We start from the raw sequence: 16740 nt of genomic DNA, 5'->3' as shown, positions 1-16740 counted from the left end.
ACAGAAATGTCCTCTGCACTTCAGCCTGAATCTGGCTCAGGAAGAGGAAATGTTGACTCTGAATATGGAGCTACAGCAACACAGAACTCAAGGCTGGGAGCACATCATTACACCACGCTAAAAGTCTTCATATTGAAAGTCATTGCAAGGGTTTCTACATCTAAGAATAATAGTAAGGGGCCTGCCATGAGAGCAGAACGCATTAAATGACAGCTGATAAGAAAGAATAAAACTGACTTATTGTTCCCTAAAGCAAAACCACCAGTCATACACAAAAGGATGGTCCTCTGATGCTTCTCACCACATGCTCAGATTCCACTGTGTTCAGTCCCATTCCTGAAGAAGTCTTCATAATCCTGTAAAGTGCGCTCTAGATAGACTATAGAGTCCCCAGTATAGTAAAGACTATATTCTCTACATGCTTTTTGCTCAAACCCATGCTCTGTGATTTTATAAGGCCATCTATGATTCACTGATGAATTAAATTTTCTAAACTCATGAAAATCCACAAATACATTAATCGACAATGTTAATATTAAATGTTATGACCACATTCCTATAGCAGAGAAAGTTAAGTCATAGATTCCCCAAAGCATGGGGCTTTGAGATCTGAGACTTGAGCCACAATCACTTCAGACAGTGCTGCTCTGGAATGCACACTTGGCCACTGCTAAGAGTGTCCACCATAATGCTCATGTCTCCTAAAAGACTTGGATTAGCTCACTGGGCTTAATCCACTGAATTAAACAATCACTGACCATATACGAGCAAAACGTAATTTCCACTGCCATGATAACCGCATAGCATTGAAATGAATACCAAGAAAGCTATGTGGAGCCTATAAAATACAAGTGACCTTGGCAATCTGTCCCACAGCTGAGTTTCTAATTCTCCTCTCCGCTCACCCTCACTCTGACTTCTCACCTTACAACTTTCCCTTACTCCCTAAAAGCCGGCCAGTGTCTCTCAGAAAATAGATAAGAGACGGTTAAATATTTATTATAATCCCACAAGTCCTTGGGGCTAAAGTTTAGAAAACAAAGCAGTCTCTCTCTTGTAAGATGAAAGTCCAAAAGAAAGAAAGAACTATGATTAAAAATCACTATGGGAGAAACAACTTCAGTGTGTCTCTAAGACAGCCCTGCTGCCGTTTCCAGCTCACTGGGAGCTGTAGTTAGCACAAAAGATATTGGAAAACATCAATTAGTGGTGTACTTACTCAATGTGTAGCAATGCAGAATACTATCCTACTCAAAGTTTTATACACCTAAAGAAAGAGCAAGTAAAAGCCCCCCAAGACTGTAGCGCAACAGTAAACAACTTCCAGAGCTTGTCAGAGGATGCCTTGCATCCAGCAAACTCATCTTTATATACCACTTCCCGCCTTGCAGACCCAATAGTTCATTTTGAAAAGCAATCTAGGTGTGGGTTGTTTTTATTTGCTCATTTGTTTTGGTTAAATTAAGACAGTACTCACTATGTAGCCCAGGTTGGCCTAAAACTCATAATGCTCCAGTCTCAAGAGTGCCATGAATACATATTTGCACCTCTCAGACCCAGGCCACATATATTATTTTTTAATATAGAGTTTAAAATTCTGCTGTTCAGCCATACTCAAGATTTTTTGCTGCCTCCACAATCTTGTGTAGATCCCAAGTGACTTCTCCGTGAAGGACCACTGCTTCTGTCATCTGTCAACAGCGAAAGAAATCAAGCCTGACTCTAATCATGCTGTGTTAAATGGGTGGTTGATTTTCATGTCACAGAGGGAGGAAAATCTCCTGGGATAAAAGTTTATGCTCAATAATTTTAGCCTTCTTGGAATAGGGAATGAGGACAAAAGGCTGAAAATGATATGTCACAACAGCTATCACCACAGCACAAGGGAAATGGGTACAAAAAAAATGGACTCCTTTTCAACACTCAGGCTGCCCATTGAAAAATGATCATTTTTGTGGCCAGGCAGTGGTTGCAAATGTCTTTAATCCCAGTACTCAGGAGGCAGAGGCAGGCGGATCTGAGTGTGAGGCCAGCCTTGGTCTAGAGCAAGTTCCAGGACAAAAACAATAGCAAAAAAAGATTATTTTTATCACAGCATGGTGAAGCACATTTAGTACCAGTACTGGGGAAGCAGAGGCAGCAGATCTCTGTGAGAGTGGGGCCATCCTGGTCTACAAAGTGAGTTCCAGAACAGCCAGGGCTACACATAGTTAAGACTCTGTGGCTGCAAGTCATATAATTATAAAAGCCCACGTCCTGCAAGCAGCTCAACACACAACTATTTTGTTTTATAGAGGGTAAAAGCACCAGAAAAAGCAGCTAAAAAGAAAAAAAAATACACTCAACTGTTCATGCCATTTCTAATAAAGCTAAATAAAACAAATAAGATTCTCAGACAAGCATTGGAACTTTAATTAAGCTTTAAATAGAGCTTGAAAAAAAAGTGTGACTCATTCTCTGGCCGATTGATTAGCAAAGGATATGTAGAAATGCGAGCAGTGAAATGGAAGGAAACAATCCACACTGTAAAACGGTCTCCTCAACAGAGCCGCATAATGGATGCAATGCCAATATTCAAGATGGACTCAGATTGATCAGGCAACTCGATAGCTTGCATTTTAGGCATCATTAAACTTTCATGAGTTTTGTGGGAAGAGAAATATAATCTGCAAGGATAAAGCAGTACAAGAATAGAATAATTCTACTTACGGGGGAAACGTTCAAACAGGTGCCATCTGCCTTTTTCAGAAACCTATGTTTACTCAAAGTGCGCCACGCACTTTCTTCCAAGTTTGCTTGTTTTAAATAATATTTTTATTTTTGCCATAGTAAATGGGACAAGAATAAAAATTCTTTTCAGGAAAGAATTCATTTTTAGATATTAGAAATACCGTGCTTGTTTATTTACATTGTGTAAGTTTTAAATGATACACATAAATACCTCTTCGCTTATTTACATCATTTAAGTTTGAAATAATACACATATTCTATATGCCATTTGATAATATGTTGTTTAGGTTTTTCCTAAGAAGACAGTCAAATAAGCAAAGAGTTCTTTGTTAGAAGAAAATAAAACTCTTCAAAATACAGCAGTGACAACAGTGTCCCCTCTGTTTTCTAAGAAACCTTCTAGTGAGAGTCTGAAATCTGGAAGGAAAAAGAAAAACCCCGACTCACTGAAACAAAGAGCACACGCTATAAACTTCATATAAAGGGCTGTTGGTGCTTGTTACAGCTTTATTTCAGTTTACTTGTGTTCTGAGCCCGCCTGGCCTAGAACTCACTTTGTAGCTGGGCCAGACTTCATCTCTCAGAAATCTCCCACTTCAGCTCCTGGTGCTGGGACTGCGGGTGTGAGCCACCACAGGCAGCATGGAATTTTCCACACAGAAAGCTTTAAGACATCAGACACCAGGAACCTTTGGTTTGAAACCAGACACAGATTGTCTTAAAGACCATCACAGGGGTGTTATTTTATTATTAAACGTTTTAATGAACATCTCTAAAACTTGGAGGCTGTAGTTTTTGAATTGTTTTTGCTCTAAAATCTCAATGCTGTGGTTAGCAAAACATATTAATTCAAATATACAAAGGCTTTGTATCTCTCTGATTTTCTCAAGAAGTCCTCTATGACACTGGTGTGTTCATCCACACGTTGCATGCATGGTACACTTGGTTGATAGATCGTGGAGTCTCTTTCTCTACAGGTTAATAATGCATTGGCTGAAGGGACTAGGGGTTTTGTCCTAGAACTTTCTGCAGCATAGTTTTTTCAACTGTATTTTCAACTGTGGCAAACAGCAAATGCTCTGGGCCTGGGCTTCGTGTAATTGAAACTACTAGTTTAAGTCAGGTGCGCTGACGCCTCCCACGGTGTTCTTTCTGTTCTCGATTGTTTTGGATATTCTTGGCCTTCTGTGTTTCCACATAGATTTTAATATTTTTTTCTGTGTCTGGAGGAAACTCTGGAATTTTTTAACAGGATTGCGTTAAATTTTAGATTGCTTGGTGGGGTAGCAATTTTTACAATATTATTTCTTCCAAGCCATTAGTATGAAAAAAACCTTTGCATCTACTAATGCTTTCTTAGTTTCTTCCTTCAGTGTCTAAAAGTTTTTCTTTTTATCATAAAGGCCTTTCATTTATTTTTTTCAAGGATGTATTTATTTTTATGTGTATGAGTGTTTTGCATGTGTGCTAATATGTGCACCATGCACACACAGTGTCTACGGAGGTTAGAAGGGGGCATATAGGTGCTGGGAGACAAACCTGGGTCCTTTGGGAAAGCAACAAGTGCTCTTAACCACTACGCTATCTCTCTAGCCCCTTTCTTTGAGTAGGTATAGGTCATTGAGCCCCTCAAGTACCCCCAATACAATACGGGCTCTTGCCATTTCTCTTGGCTGCTCACCTTAATTAGACCACGAGGCTGCATTACAAAACACTATGGTTACTTGAAATAGAAAAATTAGGATGACCCTGAGCTGTAGGCTTCTCCCTGCTAGGCAGCTTTTGTAGGACCAGAGGGTGCCATACAGGCTGCTGGGCAAGAAAAGGCATCAACAATCCTACCCAGTTGTGAACTAAAACCACCAACCTATCAGGCAAGATGGGCTCACTGGTGCAATAGTAGCACGGCTGTTGTAAAGTATCTAACCACTCTGGATGAAAGACCTCTTCCACAAGGGGGAATTCATGCCTAGTACTGTAAATCTAGTCAAAAATTTATGGCAGAGGACATCTTAGGGAAAAATTTTCCACAGGTGTTTAACAAAATTGACATAGCACTAATATGTCTTCTAAATTGTTATATCTACCCTCAGACAGATGCTACTTGAGGCCTTAAATAAAAAAGCTTTCTCTTCATGATGAATGAATGCAGAAGAGGTATAGTTAGTTGCTCAAGATGCCGAGAATAAATGATGGCCAAGGACCTGAGCAACTCAGAATACATCACAGAGGAAGAGGCAGACATAACCTAACAGCGGGAAGATGCGAAGAAGGGCTGTAAAATGATGGCATCTGGGCTTGGCAGAGCCAATGCAATCATGAGCTCACAGCAGCGGCAGCTGCCTGCAATGGAGCTACACAAGACTCGACCTGTCAACAGTCAATCACAGATGAAGGCGGGGCCTACAGAGCCCTACTCTTCCCTACTGAACCACCGACCACTGATGGACTCTGGGAGAGGGGCAGTCATGGTCTTCAGTTGTGTGCCTATTAATGAGCCTAGCAAGCTCCAATCAATACTGCCTAGCATTTTCATTGAAAACAAAAGCAAAATATAAGACAGATAGCTACTTGTTCAACTAATTCTAAATCTCAATTAAGGCAGAACAGAAGTGAGGCTCTCCAGGTATGAATGCTTTGATTCCTAAGGAGCAACAGCCAGCTTAATTTCAGGAGCTTTGGGAGGGTGAGCTATAGAAATAAAAGCTATAATAGGTTTGCTCATTTTCAAAAGAGTAAAAAGAGGGCTGAGGCGATGGCTCAATTTGTAGCAAGCGTTAGGACCTAAGTCTGGATCCCGACACCCACATAAAAGCTGGGTACAGCCACGAAAGTCCATAACCTCACTGCTGATGGGAACAGAAAGATCTCTGGGACTCATTAGCTAGCCAGTCTAAGTGACTCAGTGAGCCCAGGCTCAGTGGGCAATCCTGGCTGACAAAAAAAGAACAGGTGAAGAAACAATCGCGGAAGGCAATCTACACCAACTTGCAGCCTCCATGTGCATGCACACACAGCACACACATGTACACACCCACAGAGCTTTTACAAGATACCACAATGTGGGCATGTCAGTGAATTATTCATTGTTTCCAAATTTTCAATGCACATTTTTAAAACAAATTAATTCTGTGTTCAAGTTGTTATTTCTAATTCAATCTTGGAATTATAGAGATTTTTTTAAAATTCTGATTTTGTATCTACATTTTCTTTTTCCTGAAAAACCTTACTCTAATACCTCCTTAAATACTTTCTAAATAAAATCTTTCAACAGTTTTATTTTGCTATAAGAATACAACATGATCATGAAATAATCTTTTGAATTGATATCCAAATTTCATTTTTATCAATAGTTTTATGATATGATGCCTTAACTCATATGTAAATGACTCCATAACCCTTAAAACTTCAACTGAAAGTTTACCATAGTAGATTCTCTTGTTTTATTGGTAATAATGCCATGACAACTATCGTTTCATTTCATATGTGGTGGTTTAAATGAGAATGGTCCCCATAGGCTCATATATTTGAAAAACTAGTACCCAGTTAGTGGAACTGTTTAGGAAGGATTAGAAGGCAGGGCCTTGTTGGAGGTGTATCATTGGGGTAGAATTTGTGGTTTTAAAAGCCCACACCATCCCCAGTTAGCTCTTTCAACCTTGTACTTGTAGATCAAGATGTGAGTTCTCAACTACCGCTCCACTGACATGCCTGCCTGCAGCCACACTCTCCTCCTTGATGGTCACAGACTCATCCTCTGAAACTGTAAACCTAATAAACTCATCCTTTTAAAAACAGCCCTGGTCATCATGCCTCAACCCAGCAACAGAGAAGTAGCTAATACATCATCTGATATTCGTGTCCTCCAGCTGCAGTGTGCCTATGACTTAGCATTTGCTATTCAGAATTACTTCTTGTTCCATCTATGCCTTTTGTGCTTCATAACAGCTTCATTTGAAAATAAGCTAAGTGTGAGTCATCATGTTCTTACTGTTTGAGATCTTTACTCAACAAATGTTCTTACTCCTCTGCTACTGTTGCCCTAATTAAACATGTTTTAAATTATAGTAAAATATACATAACAGAATTTAGCTTTTAAGAATACAATTCAGAAGTGCTCAACTTATTCATATTGTTGTGCAATCTCTAGAACTCTTTCCACCTTTCAAAACTAAAGTCTTATCCACTAAACAACTCCCAAGCTCCACCCACACACCCTGTGTCTTCTGTATCTCAGCATTATATAGTCTCACAGTCTGCCCGAATTGCAGCATGCCTCAGAATTCCTGTTCTTTTAAGACTAATACTCACAAATATGTATTACCATATTGGCTTCATCCTTGTATCTATCAATGGACACATAACATATTACTTTTTGGTTACTATAAATGACACAGCTACAGACATGAGCAGACACTACCTCTTTATAGCCTTTCGATTTACCGGGATATAACTCAGAAGCAGATTACCTTTTCTCTTTTTTAGGACTGTCAGTTTTCCATAGCTATTGTACCATTTTACTTTCCCAAAAACAGTGCACAGGGATTTAAACTTAGTTTTAACATCAGGTTAACTTAGATACCTGATCCTCATCCACTTTGTGATGCAGAGCTGCACGAATGGATGGGTCAATGATGATGCTGTGAGTCTCCGTGCCTCCCCCAGCACTGGGGATGACTGTGTACGTGTACATTTCCATTTGATCTGAATGTAGAGACGTGTGGAGGCTGGAGCACACACTTCACACACCTCATCAGTGTGGACTTGAGAATTCTAGAGTATCGGCCCATCGTAGCCCTGAATGGACAGTACAGACTATGTAGGCCACAATCAGGCTCTCAAAGATGTATAGGTAGGTACTTCTTAAGAACGAGTCACATTAAAAGATGACTAATTCCCCTATTTATATTCATCTGTAGTCTTCACCCCCAAAATCTCTCATTCCAAAATCCCAATCTCATAAGTGTTATCTAAGGAAGAACTCCTCAAAACATATCAGGCCATATAACCTTTGGCCATTTCCTCACGCAGTTTGATGAACTCAGTAAATAATGTACAGTCAGGTTAAATAAGATAATGAATAGAGTTTGAAAACAGCAACTGCTACTGAACAACCAAGAGCTACTGCAAAGAAATAATTTTCATGAAACACTACTGTCATTTCCAGAACTACCTCTGCTCTCCCGGAGCTCATGTTAAATTCCTTTTGAATTTCCATATTTTGATTTTCTTGAACCACATATCATCCCAGAACTAGAAATGGGTAATAGTGAAAGAAGCCAGCCCCGTGGAGTGGTTTAGAGGTGTTGAAGCCAGTAGTATTTGAAAAGTTAAGAATTAGAGATGAGAAAAAAAGATTCAGAGAGATAAAACTGGAAAGGCAGAAAAGAAAGTTACTTATTATGAAGTATGGACACTTTGCTAAGTACTAAGAGGCTTTGTGGCTCGTGTACTGGGAAAGAGAATCTGGAGACAGGAGCCACCCAATCCAAGGACCTCTCACAAGCCCTCGAGCTCTATAGCTTTTGATCCCTGAGAACCAAGAGGAACACAGATGAGCTAAACGTCATCCACTTTATTGTAATACAATCTTTAGGAAGAAATGGTCAATATGATCAAATCTCAGGTAAAGGTGTCTATTAAGCCTTAACAGCAGAATAAAAGAGAATCTATGGGCATATTCATTAAAACAGAGGGCTTGAGACGCATCTTCCCAGAGCGATTTGCAGATCATTCTGTTCAGAGGTAAGATGATAACCCAGGTTAGCTTTGAAGGGGCCTTTCTTTTCAGTCCTTGGATCCAGCTATCCACAAAAACTGAAGTGTGAATGACTGGGTGGTCAAAGTTTATTTTGCTTAGCACTTAAGGAATATTTTTAAGGCAATAGATGGCCCTGAACACAAGAAAAACAAACAATCAAACAAATGAATGTCAGGAAGCCTTGCCATGGTCAAATGTTCCAAGAGAAACAGGACTAACAAGCCATGATTCTTGTCTCTAAGCAAAGCACACGACTCCTTTACCAAGTTCATGTTGGTTTCATAAAGTCTGGGAGACTAAAGAATGTGTTTATTTGCACTATTCATGGAAGAGAAATTGCTTGTCCTAGGTTAGGCAGTGCTAGCACACGCCTTTAATCACAGCACTCAGGAGGCAGAGGCAGGAGGATCTCTGTGAGTTCGAGACCAGCCTGCTCTACAAGAACTAGTTCCAGGACAGGCTACAGAGAAATCCTGTCTCGAAAAACCAAAACAAACAGACAACAACAAAAGAATTTGCTTGTCCTGTATGTTGTGTGTGGTACACCAATTATTTACAGACTTTTAATAACTTATTAAGATAAGTAAAATCTTTAGAGATATCTATAAATTATAAACCTAAAAAGACTAGCATAGTAATGAGCACCAAAAACTTGGTAAACTGACTGGACATCCTTTAATGAAATTCTTTTTATGCTCAGTGGCTAAGAGCACTTTCTGACAGGATTTGGCTTCAGTTCCCAGCACTCACATGGTAGCTAACAACTGCCTATAATTCCAGTTCCAGAGGGTCTGAAGCGCTTCTCTGACCTCAGCAGGCACTGTACTCACATGGTATACAGACATGCAAACAAGTGAAACACCAAACAAATAATATAATAAGTAAATAAATCTTTAAAAATAAAATTCTTGTTAGGCCCTTACCAAAGGAAATTTTGATTTCCCTCAATAAATTCATTTTTTTAGAAATGCAAAGAGGCAGTCAGATAGTGATGGCACGTGCCTTTAACCCCAGCACTTGGGAGTCAGAAACGGGTGGATCTTTTTGAGTTCAAAGCCAGCCTGGTCTACAAACTGAGTTCCAGGACAGCCAGAGCTGTTACACAAAGAAACCCTGTCTTGAAAAACTAAAAGAAAAAAGAAAAGAAAGGAAAGGAGGAAGGAAGGAAGAAAGAAAAATGACAGACAGAAAGAAAGAAGAAATTCAAAGAGGCAAAGGGAGCAGATGATCTCTCTGATTAATTAGCCTCCGTATGGCCTGGACAGTCAAGCCTCCACTGCAGGGGGAAGTGTCCTGAGGTTATGCAAATAAAGCTGCCTAGTCCTGAATATTTGAAAAGGAAAGGGAAAGGGAAGTCCACTTAACATAAGCAGGAAAAGAACAGAGAGACGACACCCAGCCACATTTATAATAGAAAATAATAAAGATCAAGGACCCGTGCTCGGCCGCCAAGCTTGGTGTGCTAAAATCTTACTAATGTTAATTTATAAAAATTAAGACTATGCAATGTTCCAAAATATCCTGTGGCGGTACAATCACCTAAGGCGCAGTGCAGTCAAACAGGAGGAAAACATCTCCAAGACGACACCAAACAGAAATCAAAGAAAAGGAGAGCAAGGCACGGAACCGGTTTCACAGAGGACACAGGAAGGCAAGGAGTAAGGGATATGTCTGGAAAATCCTGCCACTTTCTTTTGTCTCTACCTGAACAGCCTTTCTTGATCTAACACGATATCCTGAAATCAAAGCCAAGAGCCCTGGATTCATCTCCTGCTTAAACTATTTCTATTTCCAAGGGGAGATTTGGAGATTATAAGGGAATCACACCCCTGTTAAAAGAACAGAGAACACCAAATCTTTCTTTGGAGGAGTGAGGGGATGAGTATCTCACTATGTAACTCCCGCTCTCCCGGAACTCACTACTTAGACCAGGGTAGCCTCAGACTCAGAGAGATCCCCCTGTCTCTGTCTCCCAAGTGGCCTGGATTAAAGGCATGAACCACCGCGCCTGGCTAAGAGCAAAGCAAACCAAATCCTAAAAAGCACTTTTTACAATTCTAGAGTCGAGGTGCCAGGCAGAACTGTTCCATGTTTCCCTCTATCACATGCTCAGGTTCTACTTACAGCAGAAGAAAGGAGAGTGGACACAGAAAGCGGAGCGAGGCACAGAAACCAGCAATTACCTTGTTTGCGCCTGATCTGGAAAGCTGGCCGCCCGTCGCTTCCTGCTCCCTCTGCTGTGACTGGCTGAACTCTACTCCTTACAAGGATCTCTCCACGTAAGCTAAGTGAAAGTTCACTGTGTACAGAGAAGCCTTTGAAACAAACTGAAAAGGTATTCATTCTGAAGCAGCTTAGGCCCTCTTCTCAAGCTCGCACATCAGACACCTAAGCTGCAGCTTCACTTCCTGGGTCACCCAATCCAGGTCATGCATTTGATAACACCTTTGTACAAATGGCTCCCAAATCCAGACTCACGTCTTCTAAGACAGACCGTTCATTAGGGCCACTGCAAAATTAACATGTTTTTATTCCCCCCCAAGCCTAAGCCTGTTTCTTCTCCCCTGTATTAACCAACCTATGAATCAAAATTTTCACAATCAGTAAACCAGTTTCTGGCTTGTGGTAGGAGCTCAGAAGTAGGAAAACCAAGGGGAGCTCCACACTGGTGTTCCTGCCAGGAGGGAAGCAAGCTACTGGTTAGACAGTGAAGCAGGAGTATTAGCAGCTAAGTGCACAGAGAGGTCTAAGCCAGAAATGGAAGCAATCATGCTGCAATATTAAAAAAGAACTAGTCTGCAAAATAGAACAGAAATAGATAGAGGTTTTTTTTAATGTTTTTTTGTTTGTTTTAATTCTGGAACTTTTATGTCCCTGTGATGGAGAGCTGTCATACATGAACAGATCTGTACGAAGAGACATCAGAACAAAGGTTCCTATTTCCTGGGTTCTCTGACATAGGAAGAGCAAGCCAATAAGATGCATAGCAAAAATGAGGTTTGGGACTTATTTATTGCTTTAGCATCATTTAAAAATAGGTTTTGACTGGTACAATTGTTTAGCTATCTAATTAGCCTTATTTTCGAGACAGAGTTTCTCTGTATAGCCCTGGCAGGCCTGGAACTTACTCTGTAAACCAGGCTGGCCTCCAACTTACAGAGAACCACCGGCCTCTGCCCTGAGTGATGGGATTAAAGGTGTGTGCCACCACTGCCTGGCTGATTGATTGTTTAAAACACAAAGGTTTTGTGTATGCATATCTGAGACTCGGTGTGGTCAAGTTAACCAGGGGGCTGGTCACAAATGTGAAAATGGAGAATTTCTCATTTTCCCCAATATTCTCAAGTACAGAGATCCTGGGTTTAAATGTCAGGCCTGCTTTCTACCAGGTGCATGAGTTTGGCAAACTTCCTTCTCTGGAAACCGAGCACTTGCCCGAAGACTGCTGGGGAAATTAAGTGAGAAGAAACACAGTGGAGAGCACGGGGAACACAGCCCAGGAACCAGAAAGCAAACACGGAGGGATACAAGGCTCTGCATTACAACAAGGAAAATCGCTATGGTTTGAATCTGTAAAGTCCTGACCAGTGTCTTGCCCATGCGTGGTACTGTCTGAAGGCTGTGAAGTGTAGGAGGCAGGGCCTGGCTAAAGGAGGTGGTTCACTGGGGACTAGTCAGTGCTGTCTGCCCAAGCTCCAGCCTGCACTCTTTCTCCTTCCTGCCTGAGCTGTGTGAACATGTTCCTACCATCAATGACTGGACAGCTCTGCTACGTCTCTCACAGTAACAGACCAGAAAACAGATACAGCGTTCCCCTCATGTCTCTATCAGAAAAGTGGTTCACAGCAATGAAAAAGTTGTGAATGCAGTACTTAAGGACTCTGACATTCAGAAATCAAAAACTGTTTTGTACTGTCAAAAATATTTTTTTTGTTTTTTTTTGTTTTGTTTTTTTGTTTTTCGAGACAGAGTTTCTCTGTAGCTTTGGAGCCTGTCCTGGAACTAGCTCTTGTAGACCAGGCTGGTCTCGAACTCACAGAGATCCGCCTGCCTCTGCCTCCCGAGTGCTGGGATTAAAGGCGTGCGCCCCCACCGCCCGGCTGCTGTCAAAAATATTACAGCACAAGGGAGGAGCTAGATCTAATTGTCTTTCCTGCTCCAATATGGTTCAAGGTCCCTAAACATGCCAGTGACAGACCCTGAGATGAAAATAAATCTCGAGACGCATTTACTAGGAGAAAATCGGGATAAAATGGCTGACTACTCAGCTTTAGAGACATCCAGTTTCCCAAAGGAGTGACATAAGAAGTCCATGTATTATTAATTAAGTTTCTATTAGTGATCCCCATTATACATCTTATAGGCACTCTTAAGTATAAATTATGAATTCAGAATAAGCCAGTCTGTTACAGCCGTCAAAAGCCATGAAGAGTAGTGCATTCCATACGATCTGTCATCATGAAGGCCACTATGAGCCGGCAGAAAGGAGCAGAGTCATGTCTTCCTCATCTCCTCCTTGCATTCTGGGAATCAAACCCACAGCCATGTGCAAGCCGGGCAAGCACTTGACCACTGAGCTACATCCTCAGTCGCTGTCATAGTTACTGATTCTTCTTTGCAGTTGCTTTGCCAGTCTTTCTTATTCACAGGTCTTATTACAGTCGCTCCTAGAAATGCCTGGAGTGCTTCACATGAAGCAATCCAAATAATTCCGGATCACTATGCAATCTCATCTGATATAATCTCACCATGTAATCACTCTGATGCAATTTCAGCCCATCTCCAAGCCACAGCTAGAGTTGTTCTTGCAGCAATAAGTGCCAGCACTGACTTATCCAAATGAGGAAGAGATAAAAAGAACAGGTTTGGGCCAGGGTGAACAGGGTGGCAGCAGCCGATACTAGTGAGTGCAGCTAACTACACCCATCAGAAGACATAAACAGTTAGACATAAACAGTCTACAGATGACAGAGAAACAGTGAAAGGTTAGCAGTGGCCAGACTGTTTCAAAAGTTTGCAGCGATATCACCCAAAACAAGGAGCCAATGGTCTCGCTGCTGGCTGACAATGTCTGGTCTCCCAGACGATTTACTAGAAAGGCAATCAGATGGGGGAGCCCGCATCACCTGCTCCCACAAACACACACCAGGCTGTGGACAGCCTCTGATCCTCACTCGCCCCTCCTCTGTCTCCCTCCCTTCCTGCTGCTCCTTCAGGACATAGCTGACAAAGGCCGTTCTCAGATGAACTATTATTAATAAGAGACGTCAGAGTTGAGTCATGACCCCTAGCCTACTGCAGTCACAGCTCATCTGCCCCAACCTGCTGCACACACGACACATTCTTAATCTTCCAAAAATCATCATATTATTTAAATAAATAAAAACTGATTTACTTTTTTTTTCTGGCTTTCTCTGGGAAGTACAGCAAGTGCAATTTAAACCAGTGGCTGTCTGGATATATGGCCCCAGTCAATTTCTCCAGACTGCTTTTGCATGCATTTCTCTTATGTAAATCCCCACACACCCAAACAGTTCTCTCCACCCCTTGGTCTCCTCTCCCTAAAGACATCATCTCCTGCCTGACAGTTCCTCTGGATGTTGTAAGCACCAATAACACATCTTGTCATTAAACAGTGCACTTCAGTGCTTCTGTTGCAAATGATTCATTAGAAGCAGGACCCTTCTGCTAGCTTCCTCACTAAGCCTATTTCCATATGTGCCTGCCGCCCGGTGACCCCTACGGAATGGCATCTGTGTCTTCATAGCTTGCAGAGGCATTATGAAGTCAAATCTTGACAGCTCCCTTAGGTTGTCAGTACAGGAAATGATAACAATAGGCTTGACATAGCATAAGCATGAACCATGTGAACATAACTTTTAATCCTAAAATAATATAAAATCATTGCAGTTAAAAAATATAATTCTTAGTTTTCAAATAGCATTTCCCAAGGCCTCAATCCTTAATTATCGCAGCGTTCATTTGGAAATCCATGTGTCAGAGGCCACCAAGACAAAACCATCAAAGCACCTAGAGCAATGTGCTCAGAAAATGAGGAGCAGATCAGCCTCCAGCTGAACCCCGGCACCCCAGGGAAGGCAGTGCTGATGTCGACAGACATACAGGACACTTGGTTAGTGTCTCAGTTACTTTAATATTGCCGTGACCAAACATCATGGCCAAGGAAACTTATAAAAGAAAACATCTTTTCTTTGGCTTTTATTTGGGCTCACAGTTCCAGAGGGTTAGAGTTTATTATCATTGCAGGGACCACGGCAGCACACAGGCAGGCCCTACACTGAAGAAGCAGCTGAGAGTTTATATCTTGAGACAAAAACCACCAGGCAGAGAGAGATGTAAACGGGAATGGCTTAGGTTTTTGAAACCTCAAAGTCTATACCAGTGGCATACATCTTCCAACAAGGCTATGCCTCCCGATCCTTCCCAAACAGTTTCTCCAACTGGGGACCAGGCACTCAAATCTATGAGCCCATGGGGGACATTCTCACTCATTCAAACCACCATAGTTAGGGAGACAAAGCCCCTGCCTTCCTACGGTGGAAAGGCCATAGTTAGAAGGTCTTCTAGGGTACCTCGAGCTGGCTTTACAGGGAAGCTGAATCCTCCTAGCTCTAGAGGTTCCTGGAAGGGGATCAGCTAGCACCACAGATTCCAGCTCCAGCTCCCCTTCAGTGCTTTTCCTGTCCTGATACCGGCTCTACTGCAGCTCTGATGTCACACCTCAACCTGCTGACTCTAAAGTCCCCCTCTTCATTCTAGACCACAGCTTTAAGGGCACCAGGAATCCCCTAGGCTTCAGATCAGGTCTGTGTGACACTGACCTGCTCTTGCCTCTAGCAAGGATCTACCCAACAGCTTCTCTTTCATGTGAACCCAGTCACTTTGTGGGGTACCAACAGGATAGCCCAATTACTTGATCCAAAACTTATTCAAGAGAATGATTTCAACATTTGAGTGTGTATTGAATACTTTTACAAAAGACAGCTCTCTACTTACAGGCCTTCTGGCACCTTGAACAGAATGATAAAATTCTGGCTGCACTCGGCTATTTTTCTTGATTCTTCGCTTCTTCCCTGATGACTCTTGCTCACTCTGATGGTGAACTTCCACCACGGGCTTGACTTCTTCTAGCCGGGCAGCCGCAGCAGCAGCAGCAACTCGTCTCCTGATGTGCCGAGGGCTTGCTCGGAATCCCTGCGGCAGGAAACACACACAAATTTAGATTTTCACTGGATTTATATAAATATTCTCTGGATTTAATTAAATTAAGTGTCCCAAGTCCCACTAGTCAGTGAACTCATTTACTTTCCCAACTAAGTATCAGAGGTCCAACATGGAAGTAACATTTATCCACGGTGCTCAGAGCACCTTAGAAAATGGTCTTGGGATTCAGTAAATCAATGGATGGATACAAAAATGAGAGAGGGGGACCCTGTTCTACTTCTATATATGGTTCAGATGAGTTAATGAATATGTGTGATTAAGCATGAAACAGAGGATGGTGAAGGAAACAGAACACCAGGCCAAGTAGACAGTTTGTTTTAAATGCCAACTTGACACAATCTAAAATCACCTCGGAAGAGAGTCTCAGTGAGGAACTATTTAGCTCAGGTTGGCCTGTGTGCACGCATGTGAGGAACTGTCTGGATTACATTAATTGCAGCAGGAAGATCTGCCCATTGTGGGCAGTACTGTTCCCTATGTCTGGATCCTGCGGTATATCATATAGAAAAGAGACTGAGCACAATTAATGACACATGCATTCATTTTCTCTCTACTCCTGACTGTGAATATAACTAGATGCTTCAAGTTCATACCTTAACATTCTTACGACAGTGGACTGTGACCTGGGATTGTAAGCCAAATAAACCCTTCTTTCCTTCCTTAAAGTTACTTTAGTTGGGATACTTAATTTACTACATCAACAGAAATGATGAAAAAAGAGCCCTTCTGCCCTCTGGAGAGCAGAATCCTTTCGGAGGGAAAGTAGGAGTGCAAAGCATTGGTACAGCACACACAAAGGGAGGGTCCAGCGCTAAGGCAGAGGTCGTGTGGGGGAAAGGGACGTGGGCTTGGGAGTGATGGGCTGGGTCCAAATGCTGACTTGTTAACTGAAGCCACACAATTTAGTAAACATTTCTGACTTCAACTGCCCTAATCCATGAAATGTTTACATTCTGGTCACAAGACTTTCAGGTTCTAAATAAAGGGTATTTATAAAATTCCAA

At 41.8% G+C, this 16740-nt stretch overlaps 1 protein-coding gene across 2 annotated transcripts in view; it reads right to left on the bottom strand.

Annotated features, from left to right (window-relative positions):
• Window positions 1–16740, bottom strand: part of Dst (dystonin) — a 391633-nt gene that overhangs the window by 325664 nt on the left and 49229 nt on the right. For both annotated transcript variants that reach the window (XM_038342010.2, XM_038342008.2), the window contains exon 3: window positions 15509–15706. In XM_038342010.2, the coding sequence (XP_038197938.1) occupies window positions 15509–15706 (198 nt within the window). The remainder of the gene's footprint in view (window positions 1–15508; window positions 15707–16740) is intronic.

This window comes from Arvicola amphibius, chromosome 9, assembly GCF_903992535.2.
Source record: "Arvicola amphibius chromosome 9, mArvAmp1.2, whole genome shotgun sequence".
NCBI classification, from domain to species: Eukaryota; Metazoa; Chordata; class Mammalia; order Rodentia; family Cricetidae; genus Arvicola; species Arvicola amphibius.
Note: the sequence above shows the minus strand (reverse complement) of the source record. Positions and strands in the feature narration are given on the sequence as shown.